This window comes from Eutrema salsugineum, unplaced genomic scaffold (genome assembly GCF_000478725.1).
Source record: "Eutrema salsugineum unplaced genomic scaffold, Eutsalg1_0 scaffold_4, whole genome shotgun sequence".
Lineage (NCBI taxonomy): Eukaryota > Viridiplantae > Streptophyta > Magnoliopsida > Brassicales > Brassicaceae > Eutrema > Eutrema salsugineum.
Window position 1 is genome coordinate 7,743,220 of NW_006256686.1, and position 20,601 is coordinate 7,763,820.

General features: G+C 33.5%; 2 protein-coding genes and 1 pseudogene across 6 annotated transcripts; 2 read left to right on the top strand and 1 right to left on the bottom strand.

Annotated features, from left to right (window-relative positions):
- The first annotated feature begins 208 nt into the window (after positions 1-208).
- LOC18013890 (stress-response A/B barrel domain-containing protein UP3) lies at positions 209-1,795 on the top strand. Of its 4 annotated transcripts, none has more exons than XM_024153939.1 (2): positions 209-1,019; positions 1,461-1,606. In XM_024153939.1, exons 1-2 carry the CDS (start codon positions 273-275, stop codon positions 1,494-1,496), a joined length of 783 nt encoding a protein of 260 aa, XP_024009707.1. In that variant the 5' UTR covers positions 209-272; the 3' UTR covers positions 1,497-1,606. The 4 variants fall into 4 exon arrangements, with proteins under 4 accessions (XP_024009707.1, XP_024009709.1, XP_024009708.1 ...); XM_024153941.1 differs by lacking the exon at positions 1,461-1,606 and adding an exon at positions 1,731-1,795 and having other exon boundaries at positions 210-1,019; XM_024153940.1 differs by having other exon boundaries at positions 210-1,019; positions 1,470-1,528.
- A 426-nt stretch (positions 1,796-2,221) lies between these two features.
- On the top strand, positions 2,222-4,494 carry LOC18013891 (annotated as a pseudogene).
- A 10,168-nt stretch (positions 4,495-14,662) lies between these two features.
- Positions 14,663-16,620, bottom strand: LOC18013883 (pentatricopeptide repeat-containing protein At3g22470, mitochondrial). 2 transcript variants are annotated; one of them, XM_024153457.1, is made up of 2 exons: positions 16,010-16,131; positions 14,663-15,918 (listed from the first exon to the last, which is right to left on the bottom strand). In XM_024153457.1, exon 2 carries the CDS (start codon positions 15,915-15,917, stop codon positions 14,715-14,717), a length of 1,203 nt encoding a protein of 400 aa, XP_024009225.1. In that variant the 5' UTR covers position 15,918; positions 16,010-16,131; the 3' UTR covers positions 14,663-14,714. The 2 variants fall into 2 exon arrangements, with proteins under 2 accessions (XP_024009225.1, XP_006418847.2); XM_006418784.2 differs by having other exon boundaries at positions 14,663-16,620.
- Positions 16,621-20,601: the final 3,981 nt, after the last annotated feature.

Below are 20,601 nucleotides of genomic sequence, written 5' to 3' on the forward strand. Positions count from 1 at the left end.
TTTAAGATTTTTGGTTTATCCATTACAATTAATTATGATAAAATAATCACTAACTGTGTTGTTGTTAGACATCAAATGCTTTTAACGTGACATGAACTTTTATTTTCTTGATCTCTTAAAATAATCTCCACCAACTTTTCAACTTTCTACCAATAAAAATTTGACACGTCTAAAACATCACCAAGTTCAGTAAACTGTTTTAAACTCACAGTCGCTCTCCCTCAAGAGAGTTTCACTCCACAAAACGCCGAAAAAAATCAAAACGATAAGAGATGATTTGCGTTAGAGCTCGACCGCTATTTTCCTCGCCGTTTTCTCTCGCTATCTCATCAACCAAACAGCCCCCAATTCATCTCCGCCGTATCCCTCTCTCCTCCTCCTCACCACGCCGTCTCTTCTCCGCCGTCGCAATGTCTTCTTCTTCGCCTCCTCAGAATCAGATCGTCGAACACATCGTCCTTTTCAAAGTCAAAGAAGACACAGACTCCTCCAAAATCAGCTCAATGATGAACGGCCTCAACAATCTCGTCTCCCTCCCGCGGGTTCTTCACATCTCCGCCGCTCCTCTCCACCGTGTCAGATCCTCCGTCTCCGCCTTCACTCACGTCCTCCACAGCCGTTACGGATCCAAGGAAGATCTCGCCGACTACGCCGCGCATCCCGATCACGTCCGCGTCGTCAAGGAATTTGTGTTACCGATCTGCGATGACGTCATGGCTGTTGATTGGATCGCACATCAAGTCCCCGGAACCCTAGCTCCGCCTCCTGGCTCCGTCGCCAAAATCACTTTCCTCAAAGTTAAAGAGAATCTCTCCGACGAGGCGAAATCGGAGATTCTGGATTTGATCAAGGGGCTTGACGAGAAGTTTCCAGGGATTGGTCAGATCACTGTTGGGGAAAACTTCTCTCCGGCGAGAGCGAAAGGTTTCTCGATTGCATCGATTGCGTATTTTAAGGATCTAGCTGAATTGGAATCTGTGGATTCTCAGACTGAGTTGGTGAATTCGCAGAAAGAAAAGGTTCGTGATTATCTCGATTCCACCATTGTTGTTGAGTTCGTGGTGCCTGCTTGCTTGGTTTCTGGATTGTAGATTGTAGAAGACGAAACAAATGAGTCTAAAGTCTCAGTTTTAAATAAAAGTCTCAGTTTTTACAATCTCTTGTGTTACCTTCTTTGTTATTCTTTGAAGATTTTTAGAAATGAATTGTCTTTGTTTATTGAGAAGGGTTTTGCTTGTGCTATGTATCTGCTGCATTTGTGTTGACGCAAGTCGGTTCCGATTATATTAGGAAGAAGCTCAGAAATTTAAAACTAGAAATTAGTTAAAACGAGATTTCAAATCTTTAATCATTGATGAGTAGTCAGATCCATCGTATGTGATTGCAATAGAATCTGTATATATTATCTACTGTTAGTGCAATCTCTGCTTGTCTTGCTGCAACTATGTTTCTGGTTTTAGGAGAAGCAGGAAAGTTATGTACTATCAGGAACCTAAGATCCTATAAATGTGTTTCCAACACCATCTTTCTCACCATCTTTCTCGATCCCTATATACTACAAGATATCCCTTAAATACCAGGAACAAAACCGATTGATCGATTCCGGTAATATCAAATCATTAACTTTCATGAGGTTTTTCAGATTGTGTGTGATTTTGTACGTTTACTCTGTAATTGTAATTTTATTTTGGGACCCTTTTGTTTACTCTGGTTTTTGTTTATTCATATAGAATTCTTAAACCAGGGGAAAGTAAGCGTGAATGAGGAATTTGACAACGTTTGACTGTTTTGTAATACTACCAGATGATTTATCAATCGAAAATCTGATGATGTTTTGTCGGTTGATTTTCCATTATATTGGCATTGATTTTTAATAACTTTGCATTGATTGTTTATAACTTTGGAGTTTTTTGGTTAGTATCCAAAAGTATCCAAAGATGTCAAAGTAATTAAAATACCAAAAATCCATAAACCTGTAATATAAAATATATATATTATATAAGCTTTCCAAAAAAAAAAATAATTTCTTTGAGTTTATTTTGTTTTTATTTGTTTGTCGTAATATCTTTGAGTTTTTGTTGTAAGTTTGATTAGATTTAGTACATAAGTAATAGTTTGAGGGCAATTACGTGAAAACAAACCCTAATCTTTTCTTAAGAGAGCCCTATCGAGTAGCTTTCTTGTTCCTTGGGAGATCAGATCACAAAGAGAGAAACAAATGATGACGTATGATTTTCCAGCGGATTTGGTAGAGGAAATACTCTCTAGGGTTCTAGCCACTTCTGAAACGATTACGATCTACTTGCAAAGGTTAAAACGCTCTATTCAAAGATGGAAGATTCAGAAAGAAACACTTTGGTAAAGCTCCAAAGCAGTCTTGTGTTCTCATGCTTAAGGAAAATAAGATTTGTTCACTGAACATCGATCTCGATAACGTTCCTCCGTCTATAAAGTTCAAAGGCGCACTTGACCTAAAAGATTCTCATTCTAATTCAGAACAAGTTGATTTACTTGAAGTTTTTCACTGTGACGGTTTGTTGTTGTGCACCACCTTGGACAATAAACCCATGGTTTTTAATCCGTGTTTAGGGGAAACCAGGTGGATCAAACTCGAAATTGGTGACATGATACACTCTACGTTTGCTCTAGGATACACAAACAAAACAACTTGCCGTAGTTACAAAATCTTGAGGCATTGGGTATGTTACGAAACAAACGACCGAGATTTTGGGTTTGATATCTATTACTTTACCTCTGACTCATGGAGAGTTCTTAATGCTCCCAACGTTAGCTTCAAAATAACATGCCCTGGTGTGTCTTTGAAGGGGAATACTTACTGGCTTGCTGGTGATGACATAAACCACATGTTCTTACTCAGTTTTGATTTTACAAGTGAGAGTTTTAGAAGTCTGAATATTCCATCACCTCTGAGTCTTCATCGTGGTTGTCTGAAGCTATCAGTTGTTAGGGAAGAAGAGCTTTCAGTGTTGAGTAAGCACCATTATTATCCAGAGGTGGAGATTTGGGTGACCAAAAAAATTGATACTGAAGCAGAGTTTTCATGGAGCAAATCCCAGCAGTTATATTTCTGTTGACACGAGTCTTTTAATCGACGAGGAGAAGAAAGTGGCTTTGTGTTGTAGTTTTCGTGGTGGCAACAAAGTATACGTTTTTGGAAAGGATGGTGAGTTTTACACAGAAACCCCTGTTCAAGAATATAAAAACAAACTACTTTCATATTTGTGTTGCCCATTGATTTTTGATTATGTTCCAAGTTTGGTTCCAATCCAATAAGTTAAGAGGCAAAGGAAAAGAGCGATAACTAAGAATAAGCAAGTGAGTTCTTGCAGATATTTTTCTTTTTCTTCGTTTTTGTTTTGTAGACGAGGTCGTTTGAATTATTTAATGATTTGTTATTTATGAATCTTTTCTTCTTTGGGTTATAGATAGTTTTAATTTTCTTTTAACTCCAAAAAAAAAGTTTGATCTGATGATGATATGAACCTGAGAATTGCTTTGATTATAAAGTGAATTAGTTTTTGTTAGCTCAAAGATGCACATGTAAAGAGATATAATAAAGCTCTTTGTTAAAAAAGATTGATAGGGTTGTTGGTAAGTTAATTAAAAGGGAAGTTCTAGGTTTCTGAAATTAAGTGCGAGCTAAAGGAGAATCTAAAAGAAACAAACGCAGAGAATGCACGAACTGATTCAAGGGCTTATTCACTTCAACAAGGTTAAAAGTTTTGTGCAATTAACATGTTACAACAAGACTCATCTTGAAAATCCTATAAAGGAAGCAGATGCTTGGAATTCTAACTGAATGCATTTGTAGTCAACTACTAGTGGGGGTTATGGTTAGGATCAGTCTGGAGGAATCTTCTCAGAATACTATCTCAAAGGAAACTATAAGATGAAGGTTCTTGGTATGCTCAGATTTAACAAAAGATTTTTTAAAAAAAAAACAGAGAGCAAGCTTTCAAGCAGCATCGGAGATTTTCAAAGCGTGAGAAGAACTCAGGATCCAGTCTAGGATAATGATTTGATAGTCAAGAAAACAAAATTGAACTATACATACGTTTCTTTTCCTCCTCCGTTTTTTTTTTTGGATGCTGTTTTATTAATGATCCAAGAAAGTGAAAATCAGGGGAAATTGAGAAAAAACTATTTGGAATTTCTCTTTTGTCAAATTATGCAGTGAGTTTTGAAATATGGCCTCAGTCTCAGAGACTCCTCGAATGGCTAAAGATGTCACTGAAGTTAGCTTCAACGACTCTCTGCTTTAAACCAGATCTTGTTCGAGTAATGTTTCCGTTAAAGTCCACAGCTCTGTTTGTTTCTGCTTTCGAGCTTCTGTTTTTCAAAAACTTGTACTTCACTTCTTCAAAACCAGACTTTATGAACTTGGATTTTTGTTTTGTTCTTGGTGTTTTGATTGAGCCAGCAAGTGGAAATACCGGAGTTTGGTTAGCATTCACGGACGTTGCAAATGGTTAAGCAGCATTGGGCATTTAGAGAAGAATCATTCTGAAAATCAACAGAGACAACCATGTCTTCAAACTAGATGTATTGACGACCACAATCTCTATTTTTCAGCAATAGGGTTTGGAAGGAAGCGTGAGCAAGAAGGTGTTTCTTTATTATTTCTTTGTTTCCAGTGACTTGTATGTTACGCAACAAATTTCTGTAAAATTTTCAAAAATGATTTTCTGTAAATGTTCTGGAATGGAACATAAAAGAAACAGACTATACAAGTCCAGCAATCAAATTTAAAATTCCATAACAACACATGAAAGTTACAGCAGAACATTCATAACTAACTGTCTCTTGGACTTTATTCTGCATAGCTGCTGCTTGGTATATGTCTATCTACATAAGCATGGTCGTAGGCTTTCAAATTCTAACCAATTCGATTTTTGTCCCCCAAAAAAAAATTAGAAACTAAAAAAAAAACAAAAAGTAAAATTAATAAAAAGAATCCACGTAGGAAAAGCAAAGAAGACATGAAAGGAAAAACACAAAAAGCATAAGTAAGAAGATTGATTGAGGGGTAAATTGATACTGAAGCAAAGTTTTCATGGAGCAAATCCTTTGCAGTGGACTTACGCCATGCTCCCTGCGGTGATGTTTGTGTTGACACGAGTCCTTTAATGGACGAGGAGAAGAAATTGACTTTGTGTTGTAAGGTAAGTGGTGGCTACAGAGTATAAGTTATTGGAAAGGATGGTAAGTATTACACAGAAGCCCCTGTTCCACAATATAACGTATTCCGTTATTATTCAAAATCATTTTATAATTGGCCATTTATTTTCAATTACGTTCCAAGTTTAGTTCCAATCCACTAAGGTCTAGGCAAAATAAAAGAGTGAAAATTAGTCAGTAAGAATATGCAAGTGGTTTCTTCCAGCTCTTTTTTATTTTCTTCATTTTTGTTTTGTAGACAATATCGTTCGAATATTTAATGATTTGATATTTGATGAATACTTTCTTCTTTATGTTATATACTTTTGAGTTGGTTTTAAATCCCAAAAAAAAAAAAAATTAGATCGGATGATGATGTGAACCTGAGAATTGCTTTGAAAGATCTCAAAGATGCACAATTCAAGAGATATAATATAGCTCATTGCTAAAGAAGATGATGATTTGTTGGTAAGTCCATTCAAAAGAAAGTTTAAGTTTAAATACAACTACTTACTCTATTTCACAAGAGAGAGATTTAGACGTTTTAGTCTTCCCGTATCTCCTAATTGTAGAGACTATATGGCTCTATTAGTTGTTCGAGAAGAAGAACTTTTTCGCTGCTAATTAAGAGCATTGGTTCATCAGAGGTGGAGATTTGGGTGACCAACAAAATTGATACTGAAGCAGACTTGTCATGGAGCAAATCATTTGCTGTGGATACGAGAGCTTTCTTTCCTCCAACCGGACCCTTTCAGAGTCTTATAACACTACAAGAAATTCCTACGAAAATTCCTACGAATGTATTTGGTAGGAATATTTTTCACCAATTTTTTATGACGAAAAATAAAAGTGGTAGGAAATAAATAAGAAATTTCCTACGAAAAGAAAATCTCAAAAAGTGGTAGAATATATCCAACCAATAACATCCAATTGACTGTTACATTGGTGGAAATTTCGTAGAAAATTGTCCTACGGATTTCCTACGAAATATTGTTTGTAGAAAAATTATAGGAATTTTGTAGGAAAATATGTTTTTTTGTTTGTCCCACATCGAAAAGTTAAGCATTTAGATGAAGAAACTGCACTATGAAAAGAGCAAAATTAAAATTTTCTACGGAGTTCCTAAGAAATATCGTTTGTAGAAAAAATCGTAGGAATTTCGTAGGAAACTTATGTTTTTTTTATTTGTCCCACATCGACAATCTAAGTTAATTTAGGTGAAGAAGTTGCTTTATAAATAAGAGTCTTCACCTTCTCTCTCTAATTAATAATTACTTAGTCAAATTTTAAACTCATAGTAATTAGAGAATTTATTTTGTTTTTTTTTATATATTTCATTAATCAAATTTATAATTAATTTATATTTTAATTTAAATTCAATTTCTGATATTAATTTAATTTTTGATTTTTATAAAATTATATTGGTAGGAAATTGGTAAGAAATTAGTAGTAAAAAATTAGTAAAAAAATCATAGGAAATAGATAAGTGATGTTTCGTAGGAAATTAGAATGAACACTAATCGATAGAAAATTGTAGTAATTTGATAGGAAAGTTCTACTAAAATTTCCGTAGGAAAACTATCTTATCAACATTTTCGTAGGAAATTTCCTACCATTTTCTTACATTTTACAATTTCCGACGGCCGATTTCTTATGACAAATTTTCGTAGGAATTTGATAAGAAATGGTCGTTTCCTACGTTTTTCTCATGATATTTTCCGTAGGTTTTCGACATGTTTTCTTGTAATGTAAATAGATCGAGAAGTGCTTAACCTATCCATGCGGTTATGCACTCTTCAAATAGGAATTCATTTTACTGAAACTATGGTTTAACTGTTTTAACGAGTCTTTTAATGGACGAAGAGAAGAAAGTGGCCTTGTGTTGTGTGGTGATTTAAATACTTGCGACAGCGAAGAGGTGGTATACACTATTGGCGAGAACGATGAATACTACACAGAAATTGATCTCTTATATAAAAGAACCATGTTGTTGGCCATGTATTTTCAATTATGTTCCAAGTTTGGTTCAAATCCAATCAAAATAAGCATGTGGTTGCTTGCAGCTCGTCTTAATTTTTTGTTTCTGTTTTCGTTTTTTGTTTGGATGATACTTTTGGGACATGAGTCACGTCTTACTTTATGACTCTTTTACTTCTTAATTTGTGTTGTATAGTTTTGGTTTGAGCTTATTTATAAAACCGCCAAACTTTTTACTTGACGCACTACAAAAAAACATGTTTGTATCCTACAAAATTTCCTATGAAAAATTTGGTAGAACATTTTTTTCACCATATTCCTACGCAAATACGACGAAAAAGAGAGGTTAAAGGAAATTTGTAGGAAATTACCTACGAATAAAAATCGTCAAAAAACTGGTAGGAAACTTCCTTCCGATAACCTATCAAACTCAACTTCGTAGGAAAGCAGGTCGGATTATGGTAGCTATGTCGTAGGTTAGGTTATGACTTTTAGATTTGTCAGTTTTTCGTTGGAATTCTCCTACGCGTTTCTGACGAAAACGTTTTTGTAAGATTATCGTAAGATATCTGTAGGATTGTATCAGACGTTTTTGTAGGATTATCGTAAGATATCTGTAGGATTGTATCAGACGTTGGTGTTTTGTAAAACAACTTAGATACTTAATCTAATTATGGTATCTTCTATTTTATATAATACATCTTGTATTTCTTATATAATTTTCAAATTAAAATGCATTTTGAAAATTTATTAAATTGGTAGGAAATATCATGTCGTCGGAAATCTTTAAAATCGTAGGATAAATTGGTTGGAAAATAGAAGGAAAAAATTCGTAAGTTTTTCGTCGGAAAGTTTGTGCTCGGAAAATGAAAGGCGAAAATCGTAGGAAAATTGTAGATACATTTTCGTCATGATTAGGAAGGAAATAATGCGAAGGTTTACGGTGGTAAATTGGTTGGTGTTTGTTTACGGTTTTTCTACCAAAAGATCCGACGAATTTTTCCTACCACGTTTCTCGTAGGAAATTTCCGACGAAATTCCTTCCTTTTCTTATTCCGACGGCCGATAACCTACGACTAATTTTGGTCAGAATTCCGTAGTAAACAGCAATTTCCTACGATTAACTGACGATATTTTCTGTAGGAAACACCCATGTTTTCTTGTAGTGACGTTACAAATCAGTGAGCAGCGACACCGGCGATGTTAGCTTTGTTCACGATACATAACTTGGATTTTTGCTTTTTTAACAAGTGGTTAGCATTCAAGGACGTTGCAAATGATTAAGCAGCATTGGGCATTTAGAGAAGAATCATTCTGAAAATCAACAGAGACAACCATGTCTTCAAACTAGCTATGTATTGACGATCACAATCTCTATTTTTCAGCAATAGGTGTGCAAGAAGGTGTCTCTTTTTATTTCTCTGTTTCCAGTGACTTGTCTGTTACAGAACGAATTTCTGTAAAATAACAAAAATGATTTTCTGTAAATGTTCTGGAACTGAACATAAAAGAAATAGACTATACAAGTCCAGCAATCAAATTTAAAATTCCATTACCCATCAACAACAACAAAGCAAAGTTAGTGCAGAACATTCTTAATTAACTAATATTCCAAAAGACTAAAATTAAACAACATTCTTCAAATATGCCAGGAAGGTTATGGTTTGGTAGATCTCCAAAGTTGACAGGACTGTGTGAAGTGTGAAGAGCTCCGGTAGATGAAGATCCATTTGAACGTGAAGTAGGAGTTAGTGGCATAAGTGTAACAGGATCAATACCATTAATCTGCAACAACACGTTTAAGGCTCTTCTTGAAACATCATGGCTGTCCTTGTTGTCCTCTATAGACTTCTTCATGTTGCTGAAATTCTCTTTGACACTTGCCTCAATACTAGTAATCCTCTCTTCTAAGGCAATGTTCCGAGCAAAAGCAGTGGCAGGAGACACTTTAGGATCAACGTTAATGAATTGTGATGATCCAAGGCCATAGATGTGGCCATTCTTAGTGGTAGCTTTCTGGAAATAAAAATAGAAAGTTTTGACTTAGAACAAAAGCAAATATGTCAACAAAGCTTTCCAAAGAATAATCATCATCATTTAGAAGTGAAAAAGCATGAGCAGCCATAAAAAAAAAGATAGAGACATTCTCAAGTTTGAAGACCCGATGTACTTTATAAAATCATTGATATCACTAGCAACAAAAAACCTCATTTCTTTTCAATAAAAGATCACTACTCACTTTAAACACCAAAATTATATGTTCATTACTTACCTCCAAGTATGCAGCGGTGAGCAGCTCTGGCGACGGTTCAACGGCGGTTTCTATTTCACCAGAATCAGCAGCAGCCCTCTGTGCAGCCAAAGTCTCAGCCTCTTTGATTAACGACTCTGCACGTTTATCAACAAAGGTCCCATCTTTTCGAGTATGGGTCTTCCGGACAAGCTCAGGAATTGATGGTCGAACACCACCAGCTGCGATCGTCTAATAAAGGAAATGGAAGACTCAGAAGTTTTAGTTTTCAAACAAAATGTAAAGTGAATAAAACTTAAACAACATTTACCATCTCATGTTCGATTCTAGCTGTTTTTTTTTGTAGGACCGCGAAAATCCGATTGAAATCGCGAATAGAAAATAGCAATTTTATAAACGATATGTTATAAGAGATTAAAACGAGAGTTAGAAAACCGATTGAAAACAGACAAAAACACGGAGTCGAGATATGATCTCTTTCCTTAACTCAATAAATCGCCCGTAATGTGTGACGGTTTGTTTGCGATTTTTGAATCCCAGGATACAACCGTGATGAGACTAATGCGCAACACCCGTAATAGAATCTGAGAACTGAAATTATACTACGCTATAGCTCTCGAGACACTTACGATATTAAGACGAGAGGGATTTGCTGGAAAGAATTATTTGTTGTGTGTTTGGTGTATTCGAGAATTCGATGATTTAGAGTGAGAGAAGAGGGTGTCTATTTATACTGGAAGGTTCAGCTTGATCCGCAAGGAATAAGCTTTGGCGAAAAAGGAATATTCACGAAATATTCTCCTTTTTTCCGCAAGTAAAAGGATTCGGAAATCTTCCGTTATTATCTGGACGCAATCTTTTATTTCCTAAGATTTATCCTTTCAATATGCAAAAAATATTTCGCAGGAACTAAGAAGCCCACGACCCACACCCAGCTATATAGAGCCCTAAGAGCCAACTAAAAAATGTAACGAGCACGAGCCCGAGCCCGAGCCCGGCACCGACACCGGCGACGGCGGCGGCGGCGGCGCGCGTAGGTGTTTTTGCATAACGCCCTTTTACTTCCACAATGCTGTTGACCCTTATTGTGAGAAGGCCATATATATACTAGAGATTTTTCTCCTTGGTGAGCAATATGGGACAAATACACTTCCACTAAACTTCCACTTTTAGTTATAGCCAATAGAAACATTTCATTTCCATAGGCTTAAACCCAAATCTCAAATGAATTTATAAGGCCCATTTGCTTATTAAACTTCATTTCTTATTCACACACAAACTCAATATTACAAGTCCAAATGCTTATTAATATTGGGTTCCAACATTTTTAGCACCGGCAGTGTGGTTATGTGGATTAGACTTGCGGTTCTTTGAGTTGGTTTTGCACCTATTGGAGAGTTTTGGAGTCTCCCACATCTTGAGCATGAGATCCCAATCATCTTGGCTTATGAAATCAGGCTTCAACCCTGCTAACTTCTTCTGGCTCACACGACTTGATATAGAGCCCTTGCAATGGGTTTCCCAGGCCGCAAATACTGCATCATCTTGTTCTTTGTCCCAATAATACAGTTGCTGCAAAATTCAATAGTTAAACTCAAGACACAGAATCAAACAAGCAACAAAAACTTCAACACACCATATTACAAGCGACTTCAACATAGTGGAACTACAAAGCAACTAGATAACATACCACAAAACTAGCCCACCACATGTCTTTCTTCTCTTGGGGAACAATCGAGTAATTCCACCATGGTCCCCAAAAACCATATTTAGCACACAAAAATCTATAATACCTGAAATTGCTTTGTGAACATTTTGTGGCAGCAATTCTGTAAACGCGATTGGGAGAAGTCGTTGCATGATCACATGACAATCATGACTTTTAAGGCCTGATAGTGTCCAAGAGTCAACATCAACACAACGTGAAAACTTTGAAGCATAACCATCTGGAAATTTTATTTTGTTCTTCAGCCACGTTAAAAATTTTGTTTGCCATCTTTTGACAATCTGAATATTGGGACTGGTGCTTTTCCATCTGGAGTTAGCTCTAAATCTGGTCTTCTGCAAATTGAAGGAAGGTCCATTCTAGATTTGATATTATCTTTTGTCTTCCCCGGAACATTCAACAATGTTTTGATGAGATTGTCAAAAAAAATTTTCTCGATATGCATAAAATCAAGATTGTGTCGAAGAAGTAACTCTCCCCAATGTGGTAAATCCCAAAAAATACCCTGCTTAACCCAATTATGATCAACACCATACCCATCAATAGTTCGAGAAGGGTTGTTGTGACCATTTCCTCCACATTCCACAGTTCTGCACAATCCTTCTATGTTTTTTATCCTCTCATGAAAAATTTCCTCTCCTGTTAACCATGTCGGAGGATCATCTTGCATTTACCCTTTCGGAAAGCTCTTAGATTTCGCCTATAAGGATGCTCTATCGGTAAGAATACTCTATGACAATCAAACCAACTATGTTTTCTTCCATTTGGCAACCAAAATGATTTTGTCTCATCAAGACAATACGGACAAGCCAATCTTCCATGCGTCGTCCAGCCTGATAGCATACCGTATGCCGGAAAATCACTTATTGTCCACATCAGCGCAACACGCATCTTGAAATTTTTCTTCTTTGAAATATCATAAGCATCCACACCGTCACTCCACAAAAACTGTAATTCTTCAATCAACGGCTGCAAAAAAACATCTAGGCTCTTCTTCGGATGTTTTGGCCCTGGAACTAATATAGCTAGAAAGAAATATTCCCTTTTCATGCACATCCCAGGAGGAAAATTGTATGGTGTTAATATGACTGGCCAAACAGAATGTGCCTGACCGTTCATACCAATTGGATTAAATCCATCTGTAGATAAACCTAAATAAATATTACGGCTTTCAGAAGCAAATTCAGGATATACCTCCTGAAAATGCTTCCATGCTTTTCCATCTGATGGGTGATGCATCTCTCCTTCAGGAGTCACATGCTCAGCGTGCCATCTCATCTGTGATGATGTCGTCTCAGATTGGTACAATCGCTTCAAACGATCTGCAATCGGCAGGTAAAACATTCTCTGTTTGGGTATTCTTTTACCGGTTCCATTATGCGGTTTAAACCGGTCTTTCTTGCAAAATCGACATTGCAACAACTCTCGATCCTCTCCCTTCCAAAAAAGCATACAGTTATCTTCGCACACATCAATCTTATGACAAGGCAAACCAAGTGATCGAGTCAACTTTTTCGTCTGGTAGTATGATTCTGGAGCTTTATTTGGCGACGGAATGACATTTTTAAATGTCTGAGATATTTCGTCTAAGCATTCTTCAGATAGATTGAAATTGGTCTTCCAATTCATTATTTTTGATGCAATGTACAATGGAGAAATCCCTTTAGGACATCCTTCGTAAAGAGGTTGATTTGCCACTTCAGATGTTTGAAAAATGTTATCATGGCAATTTGCACTACAAAAAATAAGGTAGTTAATATTCCTTATTTTTAATGTTTATCTAAAAATTAATTTCTAACAATCAAAATTATGACAATAAATTTTTAATTACCAATTTATACAGTATGTTCTTAAGCCCTTTTCAATTAGGTTTAGTTTAACTTGAAACACATTTAGTAAGTTTAAATATTAATATGTACAAAATATTTCTATATTTATAAAAGCATATCATTATTTTTAAGACTTGATAATTTACGTTGGATACCTTATTTCTTGTTGTGTCTCATGGTGAATTTCGGAATCATCGGGCATGTGTACATCTTCTTCTGCATTATCATTTTGATCGACGGGCATTTGAACATTTGGACTATGAATCCAAGTTTCTTGTTCACCCCGCCATGACTTGTAGATGCTCCACCATCGTTGTAGCAAATTTTTCCATGATGTGTCCAAAAGTAGTAATTCGGCGTAAATCCCTTCAAATACAGGTGTTTTTCAACGGTATCTGCATCACGACATTTTTGGTTTTACACTTCAAACACGGACACAATAAATTTCCCCGGTCTTTATAAGATGGTTGATTACGAACGAAAGACAAAAATGTTTGTATTCCTTCAACAAATTTATCTGACACCTTTCGTTGATCTATGTCTAAACGAGAATACATCCATTCTCTCAAAAAATAAAACTCAGACATTTGTGTTTCTCTAAAATAATAAAACTCATGAGAGAAACATGTCCATAATGAAAATGAAAACCAAATGTGACAAACATGTCTATTTATAATCTTTTTTGCCACAAATTGCCACAAATAGTTTTGTAGTATTAAAGAATATATTCTCTGCTATCTGAAATGAAACGACGTAACACTTTTTTGCAGAGCACAGACCATTGCCACAAATAATTTTGTGGCAAATTAGAGGCAAATTTTGGTAATTCGTGGCAAACTGATTAAATATCTTTGCAAGTACATAATTTGATTGGACATTTCAGTCGAAATTTTGATACAAATTTGTAAAGAAATAATTTTGTGGCAATTGTATTAAATTTCAACGGTATTCGTGTTATGGCAAATTTGATAGAACATTTTTTCTAATAATACGTGGCAAATATTGACACAAAATTATTGTGTGATAATATGTGGTAATTTTTGTAACAAAATGCCACGACATGTGTTACTGTGGCAAATTTAACACAAATTTGCCATAAAATTTAACAAAATTTGTAAAAAAAAGTTTTTGTGGTAATTTTGTTATAAATCTGTGGTAAAATACATTTACCACGAAATGATTGTGGCAAAATTCTTGCAATATACAACTTTTCTTGTAGTGCTTGGTACTCAGTTACTACTTGGTACTCAGTTTTGATTTTACAAGAGAGAGATTTAGACGTTTTAGTCTTCCTCAATCTCCTAATCATTAGAGACTATTGGGGTCTATCAATTGTTAGGGAAGAAGATCTCTCAGTGTTGATTTATAAGAGATTTAGTTCATCAGAGGTGGAGATTTGGGTGACCAAGAAAATTGATACTGAAGCAAAGTTTTCATGGAGCAAATCATGGATACTTGCCATAATGGTTTATATATTGGGAACCCTTATATATTTTCACGCTTCTTTTAAATAACGCTCTTAGCTAGAAGAGCTTTATTGAAATCAATGATATCTTCCGTTTGAATTTCTCCTTTTTCTTTCAATTTAATATTTACATTCTTTCATGGATGTATAGGTCTTATAGCCTAGTTGATGCCTGGAAAACAAAATACTCGTAGCAACACAAGAACATTCATTAGAACCACCAGATCAAGAAGCACTAACCAAGAATATTTTTTGGGTTTATCTCTTGGTAGATATAAGACCAGGTATTCAAGAAAGCATATCCAAAAAGCTTTTGTCCAATCTACCATCTGATAACATATCCATAACCATCTTCATGGTGGAAGTATCTGCGGAGAACCTAAGCTTCTTCATTTCTTCGATGAGTTCAACTGAAGTGATTATGCTACTACCTCTGAGATTTGCCCTGATGAGTATATTGTATGTACAATGATCTGGAGGAAGCCCATCATCCTTCATTTTTCTAAACAGCAACTCCGCTTCAGACAGCGAGCCTTTCTTACATAGTCCCCCAATCATCACATTGTATGTTATGCCATCAGGTTTCACTTCTTTGAGAGGGAGACTGCAGAATAAACCCCAAGCATCATCGACCTTACCAGCATTGCACATACCGTGAATGATGATGTTATAGATACAAATACCAAGAGTAATCTTGCTCTTTTGCATCAATTCAAATACTTCCAATGCTTTTTCTAGTTTCCCATAGTTACACAATCCTTCCAACAATATACCGTAGGTTATAACACTGGGTGGCACGCCACGAGATACCATTTCCTGGAAGAGTTCTTGTGCAGCTTTAACATTTCCCGAGTGACAAAACCCTTGGACAAGAGTGTTGTAAGTGACTGTATCTGCAACCAGTCCTCTCCGAGAAATCTCACGGAAAAGTTTCATACCATCATCAACCCGATTAGCCTTGCAGTAGCTATTTATAAGTATGCTGTAAGTAACGATATCAGGATCGCATCCCTTGCTAACCATCAGATCCAGCAACTGATTCGCCTCATCTAAGCGATTCTCCTTGCAAAACCCATCTATCAAGGAACTATATGTAATGGTATCAGGCTCTATACCTCTTGTGATCATCTCATCGTAAAGCTCTTTAGCCTCTATAAGCTTTCCCTCTTTCACAAAAACATCAATCAAAGCAGTGAACGTGATGATGTTTGGGGTGATGTTCTTTCTGGTCATATCTTTCAACATCTGCGCACCATCATTCCATCTACCGTCGTTACAAAGCCCTCCAACGAGAGAGTTATAAGTGATAACATCTGCTTTGATCCCTTTACTCTCCATCTCATTGAAAAGTTTGAGTGCATCGTCAAAGTTCCCATCTTTGCAAAGACCATCGATGACAACATTATACTGGAACAAACCGGCCTTGACATTTCTTTTCTCCATCTTTTCTAGCAAATCCAAGGCCAAGCCAGTGTTCTCTGACTTACACATTCTGTTCAAAATCGGTCCATAGGTAACTTCATTAGGTTCACATCCATTCTCAAACATTCTATCGATTAAATCCATTGCTTCAAACACTTTACCTTTGAGACAAAGTCCATTGATCAGTGTGTTGAGAGTTATGAGATTCGGACTATGTTTCATCGCCACCATTCGATCAACAAGCGACACAGCTTCGGAAACTCTACCTTGGAGACAGAACCCGTTAACCAAAGTCGAAAACGTGACCGTGTTAGGCTCATGCCCAAGTTTCAGAGCTTTCCCAAGAACCGAAAACGCAGAATCAAGTTTACTCTTTCGACAAAAGCAATTGATCATGATGTTGAGAGTGTAGAAGTCATGCGCAATCCCTTTCGATTCCATTTGCTTGCAGAAAGCTAGCACGAGGTCATACTGTTTGGTTCTAGCTACGGCACTAAACAATTTGTTGAATTCAGCGAGAGAAGGTAAAGGACGAGATCGAATCATGGATCCGAAGAGCTCAACAGCATCATTCGCCTTAATATCGACAGTCTCACTCTTCAATCTCACTCTGAAAGAAACTTTCCCATCGCTAAAACCAGAGTAGCTTCGTTCGCATATATACAATAATCTCAGAGTACCTGTCTCAAGAATACGAGCTTTCCGATTCAGAGGAATCCATCTCCGTATCATCAATCTCATTTCTTCTTTTTCAGATTAATCGTTCCCTTTCTTAGGGTACGAAATAGAGATCTCCGTTTAGATTTGTGCTTTGGGGAAGAGAGTAAAGTAAACCCGGTTTGATAATCATAATCTTAAACCGGTTCGATTTTTTTTTCTTGGTGACAATTTACCCCCAATTTATGTTGCAAACCCAAAAGTAAAATATTAGTAGAAGAAATGAAAACTATGGAACCAAATAAATACAATTATTTAGGAAATGATTTAAGTTGTAGTTCAAAACTCATACTCTCTACGGATTTTTTTAGTTGTCGTTTTAAAGTTATGCACACAGATTAAAAAAACATTAATTATATTAATTTTTCAATATAAAAATATTAATAATTATCTCTTTAAATATAATTCAACCAATAATAAAATAAATTATATGATAAAATGATTATAAAAAATAAAAAACTAATAAATTTTTCATTGAAAACTGAAAACGACAACTAATTTATAACAAATAAATTCTCTAAAACGACAACTAATATAAAACGGAGGGAGTATATTTTTGTGTTAGTTTTGGGTGAGAGTGGTAAATTACTCTGAGAATAACATTATTTGAATAGTCTGTTTTATTCAATTAATATTTTAATAAATCTGTGTTAAAAAAATATTTGTAATCAAAACCAAAAGATAAATTAGAGCCCATGTTTGAAAAAGAAATGGTTCAGTCCCGATTTTTTAATCTACAATATAATCTTATATAAAAGTTGAAGCTATAGGCTTCTCAAGGCGTCCACATAGGATTTAAAAGAGAAATTCCATTGGTCCACATCAACATTCAAAATTCAAAATTAAGGAAATTTTACAAATTCTAATATTATTGTTGAATAAAGAAATTAAGAAAGTTTACAAATTCTAATATTATTGCTAAATAAAGAAATTCTGTAGAATTTTTTTATTGGTCCACATAAACATTGAAAATTAAAAAGTTTACAAATTCTATTATTGTTTTCTAAAAATTATTAAAGGTAAAAAATTATATATAATTTATATTAATAATAAAAACTTAAATAAATAATATTAAAATAGGAAAATTTTATATTTAAATTAAATGTATACACATTTAGAGACTCTTACATTAGCATCCAATTTTTTGTCATATATAACAATTTAAAAAAAAAAATTTCTGTGTGTGCAACCATATCAAAAAAAAAAAAAAATAGAGTTAAGTTTCAATAAAAATGAGTCATTACTGCATAAAAGAACCAACTTGATTAAACTATATGTTTAACTGTTAGCTAAATTATAAAAAATATAATGATAGGAAATATAAACAAAACCACTACAAGACGCTTTAATATTGAAAAAAAGACCGTAAAATATTCAAAGCTTGGCCACCAAATTTGAGAAGAATAATAAATTCCAGGTAATCTGAGAAACATGTCAAGTGATTGATACTTGACACTTTTGAAAAACGAAGCACATAAAATAGAGAAAGAAGTTTCATTATTAAGACGAAAGAGATTGAGGTATCCAAGGAAGATTTTTGAAATAACATGGCATCTCATGGGGTTTTAACAACATATCTTTAACCACAAAGATAACAATTAGCTGATCAAGCAGCATCCGAATACATTCGGTAAGCCTCAAAACAAGGAGGCTTCTAAATCCTATTACTAAGAAAAGTTAAAGCTATATGCCTCTAAGAATACTCACATAAGATTTAAAAGTTTAATTTTATTGATCCACATCAATATTTAAAATTATTTTTTTATTTCAAATTCTATTGTTAACAAAAATTATATATTAAAAAATAAAAGTTGAAGCTATATGCATCTAATGACATCCACATAAAATTTAAAAGGTCAATTTTATTAGTTTACATCAATAACTATAAAATTACATTTTAAATACAAAAAATATAAGAAAATTTGTAAATTAAAATTCTTAATAACAGTTAAAGCTATATTATTTTCAATATTAAAGTAGGAAAATAGGAAAATCTTGAATTTAAATTAGATGTATGCACACATATTTAGGGGCTCTTACATTAGCAATCAAAATTTTGTCATATACTATAATAAATTTTAAGTTTTTTTTTATTTGTGTGCAACCATTTCAATTAAAAAAAATATATAAAGTTAGGTTTTACTAAAGAATGAGTTATTACAACGTAAAAGAACAAATTTGACTAAACTATCTGTTTAAATATTAACTAAATTACAAAGAATATGATGAAAGGAGATATAAACAAAGCCACTAAAAGCTGCTTTAATATTGAAAAAGAGACTATAAAATCTCTAAAGTTTGACCATCGAATTTGAGAAGAATGATAAATTCCAAGAAATCTGAGAAACATGTCAAGTGATTGATACTCGACACTTTTAAAAAATGAAGCACTGAAAATAGAGTAAGAGGTTCCGTCATTAAGGTGAAGGAGACTGAGATATCCGAAAAAGATTTTTGGAATAACATGGCATCTAACGTGGTTTTAACAACTCAACCTAAACCACAAATTAACAATTAGCTGACTAAGCAATATCCGAATACATTTGGTATGTTTTAAAACAAGGAAGAGAGACCAAAATCACTTCCGCAACGGGCTTCGTGTGGGATCTTCCAGCTTTGATTTCTGAATCTATTACTAATAAAAGTTAAAGTTATATGTCTCTAAAAGTGTCAACATAGGATTTAAAAGTTCAATTTTCTTGGTCTACATCAATATTTAAAATTAAAAAAATTCCAAATTTTAAAATTATATTGTATAATATATTTATAGAAAAAAATTAAAATAATATTGTTAACAAATTTTTCTATTATTAATAACAGTTAAAGCTATATTATTTTCAAAGCATCCACATCAATATTTAAAAATTCAATTTTATTCGTATATAGCAAAATTGTAAATTAAAAAAAAGTTTCATAATTCTAATATTATTGTTAATAAAATAAATTAAAAACTAAAGAAATTTCTATTAACAAAAAACAACATGATATTAAAATCTTCAATATCACTGTTTAAGATATAAATTTAATTTGTTATCTATGATAAAAATATATCCTACTTATACAAGATTAAGTTACTTGATTTTAAAGCTTTTCGCGTAAAATTTTAAATAACTAATAACTATGATTTATATTCATCTAAACTTTTGTTACATATGCAAAACATATTTTCACATAACCTCATGTAATATATTATGCGAAAATAATCGAAAAATTATATTTTGTATATTCGATTTGGAATTTCAATAGATTAATAGAAATTCTTAGTTTTTAGTTTTTCAATTTGTTATTAATTTTTCTATATTTGTATGTATTAAATTGTACCGGTTTTGCCTCCTTAGTTAAAATTATAAAAAGTGAGAATGAATATAATGAAACTTAATATAATCATACAAAAATCATTAAAATATATAAATAAGATTGAAAAAGACATATATAACAAGAATAAAAATGAACATGATGAAAACAAAATTTCATTCTTATTAGAAGAGATGATGTATAATCATTGAAAAATTATTTAAAATTTAACCCAACCAATTGACAAAAATATATTTAATTCACATATTTTGTGTGATTTAATTCATATCATATTCAACTATTATTTTGGTTTCCAAAACTAAAGCAGTTATTAATCTCAAAGTAAATATTTTATTTATTCGTTATTTTTTAAATTAATAAATCAAAATAAAATTTTGTATTGGTTAAAAAAGAGCAGAAAAGATTAAAATTTAATTTAATTTTTTTAAATAACACAAATATAATTGAAATAAAATTGAAAATGATGAAAAAAACAATTTTTTATTCTTGATTGAAAGAAGTAAATGTATAATATTTTATCATCATGTTAATACTATGTTTAAAAAGTAGCATTTAATTAATTTGTAAATTTTTTAGGTAGTTTGAGTATATATATTAACTTATAAGTGTTTGATAAAATAACACATTTTTGAAATACGACATATATAGATTAAAAACAAAACCGTTAAAACATCACAATTTACATTAAAATTATTATATGAACATCATATATTTTTAATAT

Bases quoted from the DNA above. Each gene is read 5' to 3' on its own strand.
- LOC18013890 (XM_006418782.2), top strand. From the start codon at position 273: ATGATTTGCGTTAGAGCTCGACCGCTATTTTCCTCGCCGTTTTCTCTC.
- LOC18013883 (XM_006418784.2), bottom strand. From the start codon at position 16,589: ATGAGATTGATGATACGGAGATGGATTCCTCTGAATCGGAAAGCTCGT.